The sequence below is a fragment of the Peromyscus eremicus genome, chromosome 8b, assembly GCF_949786415.1.
Source record: "Peromyscus eremicus chromosome 8b, PerEre_H2_v1, whole genome shotgun sequence".
Classification (NCBI taxonomy): domain Eukaryota; kingdom Metazoa; phylum Chordata; class Mammalia; order Rodentia; family Cricetidae; genus Peromyscus; species Peromyscus eremicus.
The window spans coordinates 12,297,316-12,310,571 of record NC_081424.1 but is presented as its reverse complement, the minus strand read 5'-3'; the positions used below and the strand labels follow the sequence as shown (position 1 = coordinate 12,310,571).

At 43.0% G+C, this 13,256-nt stretch overlaps 1 protein-coding gene across 1 annotated transcript in view; it reads left to right on the top strand.

The window, feature by feature from the left end:
* The first annotated feature begins 1,580 nt into the window (after nt 1–1,580).
* Cdk19 (cyclin dependent kinase 19) overlaps nt 1,581–13,256 on the top strand; it is a 128,484-nt gene continuing 116,808 nt past the window's right edge. The window contains exon 1 of the mRNA XM_059272513.1: nt 1,581–2,084. Within this exon, the coding sequence (XP_059128496.1) occupies nt 1,957–2,084 (128 nt within the window). The 5' untranslated portion in view covers nt 1,581–1,956. The remainder of the gene's footprint in view (nt 2,085–13,256) is intronic.

Here is a 13,256-nt window from a genome sequence, read left to right as displayed (position 1 = left end):
ACTGACCATTCTTCCTTTTATTTTACTCAATATTACGTATGAATCCTATCCTAGCGCTAGCCATGTTTACATTTGCTTCTGAGCATATAATGTATGAGACATGCCATTACAGGGGAGGAAGAATAACTTCACTCTGTCTTTCTAAATTGCTTGGTTAGTCTGCAAATTAAATTGGCATCAACTAGATTAGCAGAAGAACTACCTAGGCTGGCTCCAAACTCCCATGTTCAAGAGATTCTCCTTGACTCTGCCAAGAGCAGGAGGGACTACACTGTTTGCCATCATGCCTTGTCTACGAGAACAAGGTTAGTTATAGATGTACGCACCGGAGTCCTACAACATCATACTCAATGCCAGATGATTGACGTACAGAAAGGAACAAGAATGTGAAGTTTTAGTAGGCAGCGGAGACAAATTAATCAAGGTCAGGTGAGGGAAGGGACTAAAGATAGCCTCCCCAACAATAACGTTGTCTACGAATAGCTAAGCTGCCTTCCTGATACAGATACCTTATAGAATTTCTCTTATAAATTTAACACTCTTTACAAAAAAAAAAAAAAAGTACCCTTATATTTTATTTTGGGTAGTGGAAGGGAGCTGAAACTCGTGTGTTGGATGTAACTCAATTTCTTAGTTTAAAAATAATCAACATGCCGAGGGATACATTTTTAGCGTGGCACTTTCTAGGCCCTTACAGTCATATTTTGAGGTGATGTGTCCTGAGCCCCAGACACCATAATCAATCAATGTCATGATTATGATAAATTTCTTAAACCCCCTAGGTAAGCCTCACTATTATGCACAGACTGTAAAAACGCTTTACAACTCAGCAAAAAATGATTGCTTTTAAAACGCTGCATTTTCCAATCTTCCAGGCACTTTAATTGTTCTCAGACAGATGGTTAAAGCTCGGCTACCGCACCCGCATATGCTAGGATAAAACCCGACTAGAGCGCCAAGAAAAAGATGATTGGCTTTGGGCCCGAGAAGTTACACGGTTCCCCTAGCAAGAGCTGGGAAACCGCTGAATGTTCAGGTTTTGAAATACGGTTTTTGCATTGTAAAGAAAAAAAGATTAACCTATCAGGAAGAACCGAGCACATCCAATTACCAATCAAGAGCAGGAAAGAAGCCAAAGCCGGAGATACCCACGCACCACAGAGGACGTCATTCTTCAGCCTCTGCCAATAAGCCGCGGCAAGGGGCGGGGCAACAGGAGGATCAATTGCCCAAGAAAACAAACAATGTGTAGTACAACTGTCTAAACCCCAGTCCTCGGCTCTGCAAGCCCCGGAATGAGCTCGCGAACAAGGCGCTCGTGAGGTGCTTCCCGCTTTCTTCGCCCAGGGACATTCGGAGCCGGTTATCTCCTTCCCAGCAGAGCAAAGGCTTCCCTCCCACCAGCTCCCACGGGCTTGCAGAAAGCCCGCTGTAACTTTGCGCTACAGTTTCCAGGAACAGCAAGTCGCGGGCTACCTGAGGGGGTGGGGCGGCGGCTGTGCGCAGGCGTCCTTGCCTCGTGGAGGCGTGGCCGAGACGGCCCAAGGAACCCTGGGAACTGTATTTTTTGCGTCCGAGGAGCTAGCACAGCTCCCGCGGCCTCTCGAACTACATTTCCCAGGACCCCCCGCGACATCGGGGCGGGCCGCTTGGTTTGTTAATGAGTTCGAGAAAGCCGCGGCGCGGCCCACCAGGTTCCAAAACAAGGAAATGAAGGGGGGAGGCGGGACTGTGTGTGCCTGCGGGAGCCTCCGCCGCCGCCGCGGAGGAGGAGGAGGCGGAGGAGGTGGCTGCCTCGGCCGCCGAGGAGTCCCTTGCTGAAGGCGGACCGCGGAGCGGCGGGCGGCGCGCGCGCGCCCGAGCGGCGGCTGTTGGAGAAGTGGAGCGGCGGCGGCGGAGGAGGGACTGAGTGGCGGCGGCCCCCGCGTCCCGGTTTCTCTATGGGGGAAGCAGACAATGGATTATGATTTCAAGGCGAAGCTGGCGGCGGAGCGGGAGCGGGTGGAGGATCTGTTTGAGTACGAAGGGTGCAAAGTGGGACGCGGCACCTACGGGCACGTCTACAAGGCGAGGCGGAAAGATGGGTAAGAGCGCGGGCGGGGGAGTGGGCTCGCCCGGTCCCCGCCGCTGCGGCGACCCGGAGGGCTGGGTGGGTCGGAGCCCACAGGGCGAGGCGCTCGGCTTGGGTCGCGGAGCGGCGTCCCGGGGCCGACTCGAAGGCACTGGTGCTGCCGCCCCCCGCTGGCCGGTCGCGCCCCTCCAAGTCGCCCGGCGCAGCCCCGTCGGGGGGCGTCGGTCCCACCGCGAGTCGCCGCTGCGTGCTTTACAGCCGGCGACGGGACCCGGTGGAGACCGCGCCTGGAGGTGGAGTTTAGAGGTCTGGTCCCGGGGGACTCACTCGCGGAGGTCTGGGAGGGCTTGGCTGAAGAGTTACCGCTATGGCCCTGTGTTGGTGACGGTCGTGGCGGAACTTCCAATCGGCGCAGCGCCTTCCCAGGGCGGCGGTTTGAAAGCTCGCGGGGGCGCCGCCCGTCTGGTGGCGGCGCGGTTGGGTCCTGGACGGTCCCTGGGGTCTGACTCCCTGGACGCTGCCAACCCAGCCTGCATCCCTGTGGCTTACCTGGGGACTTGCTGACCCTGATAGCTCACTTGCTCCCGATTCGACCTCCTAACATTCTGAATTCTGCACTCTGAAGATGGACCTTGGAGAGATTAACTGTATTACTACGAGCGTTTTAGTAGTGTTCTTTGGTGCCTACCTTTCCTACTTCTTGGCTATCTTGGGTATCCACCCTCCCACCCCCCTTTAAAGACATGGTCTCTCTGTGCACTCCTGGCTGGCCTGGAACTCAGAGATCCGCCTGCTTCTGCCTCTCAAGAACTGTGATTATAGGCGTATGCCACCACACCTGCCCCCACCTTTTTCTTTTCTTCAGGAAGAAATCTTGAGTATTATATCCTCTATTCCCCATCCTCTTGTGAAATGGCTGCGTGCTTTGGTAGTGTTTATCGAGAACCTAGACCATCAAGAACAGAAAACCGATTGACAGAACCGCGTCTGAACCACCGGTTCTTAGGAGTTGAGGGGATCTATAGGACTCCCTTGGGAAGCATTTATGGATTGTTTCATTAGTAAAAGACAGGCTGGATAATGTATCGAGAATGTCTCCTTCGGACCGGAGCAGGACGGGTGGAACCCGCTCCTGGCCTGGGAATGGTGGGTTTAAAGCCGGTTGTCTCCTTGGTCCCATCCTGGAAGGAATTCCTTTTCCTTAGGTTCTGTAACTTAGAAAGACAGTCTCCGACTCTTAACAAAAGAGAGTTTTTAGGATCATAGTGGAGCATATTTGAAAAGCAGATTGTCCCCACAACCTTGGAGTTGAAAGTGCTTCTTAGGGTTCCTTCTTCACACTACTGTAATTTGATTGGTTGTGTGGAGAACTCCAGCATCAAAGTAGGCAGTGTATGTGCTAATTTATAAGAGGAAAAACACAGCACAACTGTATGAAGTGTTTCCTATACAGTGCTCTGAAAATGACAAGTACTGTCTGGGTTTCAAGGATGATGGTTACTGTTGCAGTTACAACTGTACAGGCCAAGCCCCTCAGTTGAAGGAGTTGTTTCTTTTAATTACGGTGTGTCCTTGAGTGCTCGCCAGGGGCTGTAGGGTACTATAATTGACTTGTACTTTGTCTTTGGAGTATCCACTCTACTTGTTAAATTGGTATTCCAGTGGGCATCTTTACTGGGATGTTTTGGGAAAGCAAATCCAGTGCTACTATTTGGACATTGTTGTTACAAAATAATTGAGGTGGGTCCCTCCTCCCTTCCCTGCTGACTTTGTTAATATACTTCATATAGAATTTTACAAAGTTTTAATTTAAAATATTTTTACTTTGCCTGGAAACTTTGAGAAAAGTTAAAAATATTCTGCTTCTGAATTGCATTGAATGGCTGGGCTTGCAACAAAGCCCAATGCCTGACTGCTTCTGTTTGTTTAGTATATCTGATTCAAATACATGTTTTCTTTGAGTGAAATTGGTAAATTAGAATAAATAATAAATGAAATAAGGTCAGTTTTTGTATTTTCAAAGTAGAATTTAAAAACAACAGCAGCAGCAACAAAAACAACAAAAAACCCATTTAGAGCCAGAGGCAGAGGCAGGAGGATCTCTGAATTTGAGGCCAGCTAGGTCTACAGATTGAGTTCCAGGACAGCCAGAGCTATACACAGAAGCCCTGTCTTGAGAAACAAAACAAAACAAACAACCCTAAAACCGAACAAACACCCCCAACTCAAAGCAAAACAAAACAAAACAAAAAAACCACTTAGAATATGAGACTAGTTCTGACCACTATATCCCATGTAAAACAAACGATGCTAGGTTTTATTTATTTTATTTTTTCTTGGATTAGGTGTTTGGTCCAGATTCCTGGATTTACACTAAAACTAAACACCCAAATCTCTTGTGAGCTGGTAGTGGGATTATTTTATGTTCATTACTAATCAACAAAAAATTTTAGTGATGGTTCTCTACTGTGATACAGATTTGTATAGTAAAGGATTTTTACCCTGTGATCATTGTAAATTATAGTTCACCTCTTTTCAGATTTTATTTTAGTAAGCTCAGGAAAAATGAATGATGCTTGATGCTCTCTTAGGGTGCAAGAGAGATGTGGGCCTGCTAAAGAGAAATGATTCTGGCATATAAAACACTCTGTGTGTGTGTGTGTGTGTGTGTGTGTGTGTGTGTGTGTATGTATGTATGTATGTATACACTAATACATATAAACAAAAAATTGTTAGATCTTTAGAATAATGGAAGAAATAATTCTCAGTAGAAAAGCCTTTGCTTATGTTCTAGTGATAGCTTACACACAGTCCTTCAGAATGAGAATTTTAATATAGGCTATATCATGCAGTGTAAATTTATAGCAGGCTAGAAATGCTAGACGTGTCTGGGTTTTCCACCTTTTTATATTTAATTGGTGCATAAAGATTTACATAATTGTGTGGTACTAAATGATGTTTTGATCCATGTATACATTGTATACTGTTTAAATCAGGGAAAACGTGTCTCCTCAAACATTTAACATTTCATGTATTGAAAACATATTTTATGATTATAAGGGCTTATTTCTCCCAAGGTTTTTTTCCCTTTAATAAAATTGTTGCTTATTAATTTTGTTGTTTGGAAGGAAAACTATTTATCCCCTTTAAAGAAAACAGTCAGGCTTGGGCCCTGAAGATGGCACCTGCTGGCGTAAAAGGACCTGCTGCCGAGCACAAGACCTGAGTTGGATCACGGGGACACACACAGTGGAAGGAGAGAACCATTCCCACAAAATTGTCCTCTGACCACCACACGTGTGGCATGTGGGCACCCTCTCCCTTGGAACATTTAAAGTAAATAAGTGCTTAATAAAATAAAAAAATACAGGCTTAAAAATAATGACCCAAAATTTACTTATTAGACATATTTTGATCCTGGTGGTGGCACACACCTTTTATCCCAGCACTTGGGAAGCAGAGGCAGAGGGATCTCTGTGAATTCAAGGCCAGTGTGGTCTACAGAGAGAGAGTTCCAGGTCTCTAAAGCTACACAAAGAAACCCTTTGGAAAAAAAAAATATTTTGTGTGGGCCATGGCATGCATTTGGAAGTCAGGAGACAACTTATTGATTCTCATCTACCTTAATATATGTTCTGAGGATTGAATTAAAATTGTGATGCTGGCATATCAGACAAGTACCTTCACCTGCTCAACCATCTTGTTGGCCCACATTTATTACTTGGGTCAAACCTAAGGCCTAGAGAATGCTAAGCATGTACTCTGCACTGAGCTGTGCTTCCAGCCCAGGATATTTTAGAAGTTTTTAGTATGAGTGAGAAGTATTACATGTTTTATTAGTCAAAAGTTCCACATTGTGCTGGGGATGTAACTTAGTTGGCAGAGTGCTTGCCTAGCACCCAGACGGCTCTGGGTGGTACAGCACATAAACTGAACGTGGGGTAATCCTAATGCTTAGGAAGTGGAGCCGAGAAGATCAGAGGTTCAAGGCCATGCTTGGCTGTATACAAGTTCCATCCAGCCTGGGGTATGTGAGACCCTGTCTCAAAAAAAACGTTGAGCATAAAAATTTATAGTGACAAGTCTGAAGACAGCATTTTTCTAGTTAGGAACACTTTTAATTATGATTGATAAAGGAATATTGTTAAAAATTTCTTCTCATTAAAAGGGTCATAAAAACCTGATTCCACAGTATAGGATTATGTATGAAAACTTGACTAATGTGAGTTGGATTTCCAAGACTAAAAACAAAAAGTTCCTTTTTTGATTCATATTTTTGAAAGGTACTTTTAGTAATGCAATGGTTCTCAACCTTCCTAATGCTGCGACCCTTCAATACAGTTCCTCATGTTGTGGTGACCCCAAACCATAAAATTATTATTACTATTTTTTACTCCTTCATAACTGTAATTTTGCTGCTGTTACGAATCATAATGTACATATCTGATATGCAGGATATCTGATATGTGATCCTTGTGAAAGAGTCATCTGACCCCAAAGGTTGAGAACCACTGTGGTAATTGAAAGGGAAATGGCTGCCATAGCTCTTAAAAGTTTGAGTTTTTTTCTGTGAGTTCAAGGCCAGCCTGGTCTATAGATTGAGTTCCAGGACAGCCAGGGTTAAGCAGAGAAACCCTATCTCAAAAAATGGGGGAAAAAAAAGTTTCGGTTTTGTCTCAGGGTTTCAGACGAGGAGTGTTTCAGTGTGTCATGAAGTCCGTCACAAGTAGATGTAAGTCCATGTGGGTAGATATGGACGAAGAGTAGGCGCGGTGGCATCTGCCTGTTTGGAATGGCGTTTTCACAGTTGTATTATAGATTATGTTTGCATTTATTGGTGGCTTCTGGAGGTTGAAGAGGTGGTTAGCTCTGTGATAATAGTATTTTCCAGCTGTCAACAACTTTAGATCATCTACTTCAGCTTCCTCTTGTACATACGGGAAACTCAGAGCTTGGAGAGGTCGTTGAGCCCATTGTCACACTTAGGAAACCTGCAGCCCAGGTAGGAATTCTTACCTTTTGTGGTACGTTTTCTTTCCTAATGAGAAGCAAGCCAAAAAGGCCGTTTGCCTCTAGCTTTGGTAATTTTATTCTGAACACTTCGTTCATGAAAAAAAAAATGTACCCATACCAGAAATATGGAAAAAATGACATGAAAAGGACATTTAAAAAAGGAGTGCAGAGGAGGAGGTATTCAGGGTAAAGCTTGGAGCCTGCGCAAGGCTCCGAATTGAGTCCCCAGCCCAACGAAAACACGAGAATCCTGTTGTGCACAGCTGCTTGTCTTCCTCTGGCTTCTCTTCATTCTGTGACACACTGGAGGCCATTACCTGCTTTGCACAGCCGCAGAATTGGTGTCTGCCTTTAGTCTTGTCTCACTGTAGACCAAGATCCAAGTTGCTATCATTGTCAAGTTCCTGAAAAAAAAGTCAGGTATATTTTATTTTGATTGGGAAAATGGTACGTTTCTTATGTCTTACAGCGTCAGATCTCCTCTTTGTCCCTTAATTTGGCCTCAAAGATATTTACAACGAGATCCTGACCCTTCCTCCCAGTTCATTGAGTGATTTACTTTTGTAGCATTGGGCTATGTTTTCTAGGACCTAAGTCTTTCCGTGTTTGACATTCTTCTACATTTTAACTAGAATGGGGTTGCCATTGACCTGATTTCCTTATCCTTCCGTATCTGGCCAACTCTTGTTGCCACCTCGATACCCAGCGCTCTTTGCTGTCTTCCAGAAGTCTTCCCTTTTTCACTAGATGAACTCAGCTGTGTTGGTTCCTCCTGTGGATGCAGTACCACGATAAATGATGCCACAGTCTTTCATAAATTGTCAGCTTCGCTGTTTGGAGAGTTGGGTGTATATACGTGTATATACGCAATCAAAACTTAGGTTAGCTGGGGGGGGGGGGGGGCGGCACTCAGAAGGCAGGAGCAGGAGAAACACAGCTTCAGGCCCGGCCTGGGTCACATGAGACCTTGTTGGAAACAAACCCAAATTGTTGAAATTTTAAAAATGCCACAAATTGGGAAACATGCTCTCTTAACCTTAAGAACAGATTGAAATTATATATGTGTACATACATACACAATACATAGTATATGCTTACACGTATTCATGTACATATGTATGTATATATACACACATGATTAGCACACATGGATGTATAATATATAATACACACATATATACATACACATGTAATACACATAAAGTATATAATGCATATATACATGCATAAAACACCACACATATTATACACATAGTTTTTTGAGACAAAGTCTTACTATGTAGCTCTGGCTGGCCTGGAACTTATATGCAGATCAGGGAGAACCATTTGCTTCTACCTTCTGTGTGCTATGATTAAAGGCGTGTACTAATAGGCCTGGCTCCTCCCTCCCCCATCCCCGGTAACTGTTATGAAATGGTGATGTTATATGAGATAGGTGACTGGATACATTTCTATAGCGTTAACTAGATGTAGAGATTTTAGACTAACCTAAACTTGAAAGTCTGATCTCTTCCCCAGCCCTGCAGTGCTAGGATATAGGCACAAGCCCCAACACCTGGGTAATGTCATTGTGGAGGTCAGACCCAAGGCTTTGTGAGGCTAGGCAAGCATAGCAGCAGCTTAGCTATTTCCCAGCTCTCTAGCTCCAGTTAGTCAGCTGTCAGTCAGTCAGTCAGTCAGTCACTCTGTCCGCCCGCCTGCCTGCCTGCCTGCCTGCCTGCCTGTGTTTATATAGTTTTTTCCCCCAAAGACGTTGTACCTTTAGTTGCCTCCCTCCATTTTGAGGCAGAGGCTTGCTATGTAGCCCAGGCTGGTCTGGAACTTACCATCCTCCTTGTTACAGGCCACAGCTGGGCCTGCAGGTGCGTACTACCACACCTTACAGTTTCTTTTAATAGAGGTTGAAAAGAGAAGGAGTTATTTTGAAATAGTAAGCATTTTTCCCTCTTCGACCAGACCGGTTTTTGCTAGACTGTGAATTCTGTCTTCTGTGCTTTTAATAGCTACTTTATAGCAATGCTTAGAAAATGTCAGCACTCATGTATTTTAGGAATTCTTTTTTGATATTACAGATTTATGGTAAAAAAGTATTTTTAGTATTTAGTAAATGAGGTAAACATTGGTTTATACTATTCAGCTTATTTTTTGTAATACAAACTTTCTAAAACTATTTTTGAGGCCTAAGGGAAATAATTTTTCAATGTATTTTTTGATAGAAGCAGTAGTCAGTAAACTTTATATGAAAAGCAGCAAACACTAAATATTTTAGACTTTGTACAGTCATCTCAGCTGTACTTATGTACAAATGAGTCTGAGATAGATTGATAAAGAAAACCAATGTTTGTAGAACGCTGTAAAAGGAACCACACCAGGTTTTGAAATGAATTAGTATTCCAAAAAAAGTATTTTGTGGGCTGGAGAGATGGGTTAGCAGTTAAGAGCACTTTGCTACTCTTCCAGAGGACCCAGGTTTAATTCCCAACACCCACCTGGTGGCTCACAGTCATTTGTAACTCCAGTTCCAGGGTACCCCATGAACTGTTTTGGTTTTCATGGGCACCATCCGTGGATGTGGTACACATAGATGCATGTAGGCAAAACACTCATACCCAGAAAATGAAAATAAATATTTTAAAAAAGTATTTTGTAAAATAAAGAACATGTTTATTTAATAATTGTAGGGGCATGAAATGTACCCTCTGTCATACAATTTCTCTCTGGAGGTAGCTTCTAGATGGGTTTTGTTTTGTACATATATGTTAAACATAAACATGTCATTCGATATGGTAAATGCTGTGGCTGTATATTTCTCTTTTTAAACTTCTACTACTTGAAGATTGGTCATTGCATATCTTATGTAAAGAAATGGCTTGTTAATAGTCTTAGTTTTCTCTTTTATTGATAGATGATTTAACTATCCCTCTTGATGGAACTTTAGGATTGTCTTAGTCTTTTTCTAGTACTAACGCTAGTGAATATCCTAGTAAGTGCAATTTTTGCATATTAATGTATCTGTCAGTTAAACTCCTAGAGACTCCTTTAGAAGCAATGACTTGTAATTGTTTGCTAATACTATGATATACAAGATACACATCTAAAGACTGGAGATTAAGAAGTGCCTTTAAAGATATTCATAAAGATAAGGAATGAATTATTTGCTTGCCTAGGACATGCGCATTGCTTTCGGATGTTATTGTTTTGGTAGCATAGAGTTTTAATTAGAATGGATTTTAAAATACAGTACATGTAAGTATTGATGAAGAAAGTATTTTTACTTTTTTGTCACTTATTTTGGGGCTTGAGATACTGGATATATTGGTTAATATATGATAATAAATGGTGAACTTGTTTTTTGAAAATAATCAATATACAGTCAGGGTTAGATGTTGCTATAAACTATTTTAATTTAATATATAATCATTTGACATTTTCTTGGTGATATCATTAGGGTAAGAATATTTAGATCTTTTTTTAGTATTTGGATCTTAGAAACCAAGTTTTGCTGGGTATAGCACACACCTTTAATCCCAGTAGTAGAGCATAGTGGCAGGCAGATCTCGGTGAATTCAGCCTGGTGTACATAGCAAGTTCCAGGCCAGCCAGGGCTATGTAGTGAGACCTTGTCTCATAAACCAACCAACCTCTCCAAACCCAAAGATCACCCCAACTCAGTGTTTGTAAAAGATGAACTTGTTTGTTATCCTGTTACATTGTGACTGTTCAACATTGGCACTCCCTTTTGGTTCCAAAACAAAGTGACAAGAAATACTATTTTTAGAGTGCATTTTAAATTAAGTAACTAACTCAGCCATTTCTTAAAAATAGTATTTTTGGTCTGGAACCATGCAGAGTTAGCCGACAGTGCTATTTTAAAGATTTTGTCCATGTATAAATAGCCAATAGTCCAACACTTCCTGGAATAGCTGTTGGGAGCATGCACCGTACAGGATTAAAGAGAGGTGACAGGATGTAATTCAGGATACGAGTGTGCAGCGGTGATTTTTTTTTTTTTTTATTAAGGTTTGAGTTCTGTAGGAGATCAGAGAACTAAAAACCTTTACGGTCCTCAGATAATTGGTATCCTTGTAAACTATCTTTAATTTCATTGATAGTAAGTCCTCTCTTATGGTACTGGGGATCAGACAAGTATAGTGAGTCCTACTACAGGGAAAGCCCAGCTTTCTTGTAGAGATTTTAATGTATTTTCTCTTTCAAAATAAAAAGGGAAAGAATAATCTTTGGTAAAATACTGTGCCCCAGCCACAGCTTCATATTTATGGTTGCTCTGTCCCTTGCACATTGCGGATTTACCATCGTCCTCCATTGCATGGGGCCACATGACGTTTGTCACCTGTGTTATTTAGGTATGATGTTCGCACAGCCTCAGGGTACATTTGTTTAGCAGCCCACAGGTGCCTAAAGCTTTCCAGAAGAAAGTCATATGTAAAAACATTTCATGGAAGCTTCAAAGCGTTGGCTTTTCTCGGTGCTTGAAGTCTCTTTTAAAGGTACAGTTAGCAGTAACCACACTGCAGGAGGACAGGCATGCTGGCCAAGTCTGAGAGCTTTTGGCATGCATACCTGAGGGTCGGGGTTTGGTTCCCAGCCCTGTAAGAAAGAAAGAAAAAAAGATTTTACATGGCAAAATTAAAAAATAAAGTAACTTTTGAGAAAAGCAACGATGTGCTTTTGAGTTATTGGTGAGCATATTTAACTTTTTCTTTTTTGAAGGTTTATCTGATTTGTATGTGTCTATATGCTGTGTATGTAGGTGCCCTGGAGACTTGAGGAAGGCCTGGGGTCTGTAGAGCTGGAGTTACAGGTAGTTCTGAGCTGCCCACATAGGTGCTCGTCACTGAACCCAGGGCTTTTGGGAGAGCAGCAGCAAGTCCCTTTTAACTGCTGAGCCATCTTTCTAGCATCCCCCGACCCCCTAAAGAATAAAAAAAAAATTGTGTGTGTGTGTGTGTGTGTGACTGTGAGCACACGTGCCATATGTGGGGTCAGAGAACAACTTGGGCATGTCCTTTCTTGCCTTCTCCCATGTGGGTACTGGGGTTGAACTCGGGTTGTCAGGCTTGGAGGCGAGCACCTTTAACTTCTGAGCCATCTCACTGGCCCTTGAGCTGCTTAGGAGTCATTTTGAAAATGACTGCTGCCATGGTGATAATTGCCTGTTAGCTCAGCACAGGCGGTGGAGGAGGAGCCCCGGTTCAAGGGCATTGCTTGTTTCTCAACAACTACCCTTACCACCACCAAAACCAATACAAACTTTCCACCAAAAAATCATATCTAATCCACTTGGAATGCAAAAGTTTTAATCCAGTTTTCCATCAATTAAGAACTTACCTGACCCTTTAAACAGTTCCTCATGTTGTGGTGAAACCCCTCCCCCCCACCATCAGATTATATTTTCGTTGCTGCATCATAACTGTAATTTTGCTACTGTTAGGAGTCATGTCAAAATCTGTGTTTTCTGATGGTCTTAGACCTCCCCTGTGAAAAAGTGGTTTGACCCCAAGGGAGTCATGACCCACAGGTTGAGAACCGCTGGTCTAGATGTTAAATATTGACAAGTACCTCTGATAGAGTTCGCCTTGAGTGCTGTACTGTGCTGAACTGCACTACTGTGGTGTAATGGGAGGTTGTCAGCTCCACTGTGTTATGGGATATCACCAATATGTGTGATTTATCATTGATTGAAATTTCATTATGCAGTCGTACGTGACTAATAGGAAAAGTGTACAGAACCAGTGTTGTTTGTTGATATTTTAGTGGAAATACTTTCATTTTTGTTCCTTTAAAATTATTAAGTGCCGGGCGGTGGTGGCGCACGCCTTTAATCCCAGCACTCGGGAGGCAGAGCCAGGCGGATCTCTGTGAGTTCGAGGCCAGCCTGGGCTACCAAGTGAGTTCCAGGAGAGGCGCAAAGCTACACAGAGAAACCCTGTCTCAAAAAACAAAAAAACAAAACAAAACAAAACAAAACTTATTAAATACAGTTGTGCATAGTAAAAACCCGACCTTCAACAGTGCAGTTGTACATAAAACGAAGAGTACAAGCTTTCCTTTTTACTGTCTGTCTCCAGTGTGCCTTCGCTGCTCAGAAGTAAGCAGAACTATTAACCCTTTCATTTTATTCTGTTGCTCAGGATGAAACCTAAGGCTTTGG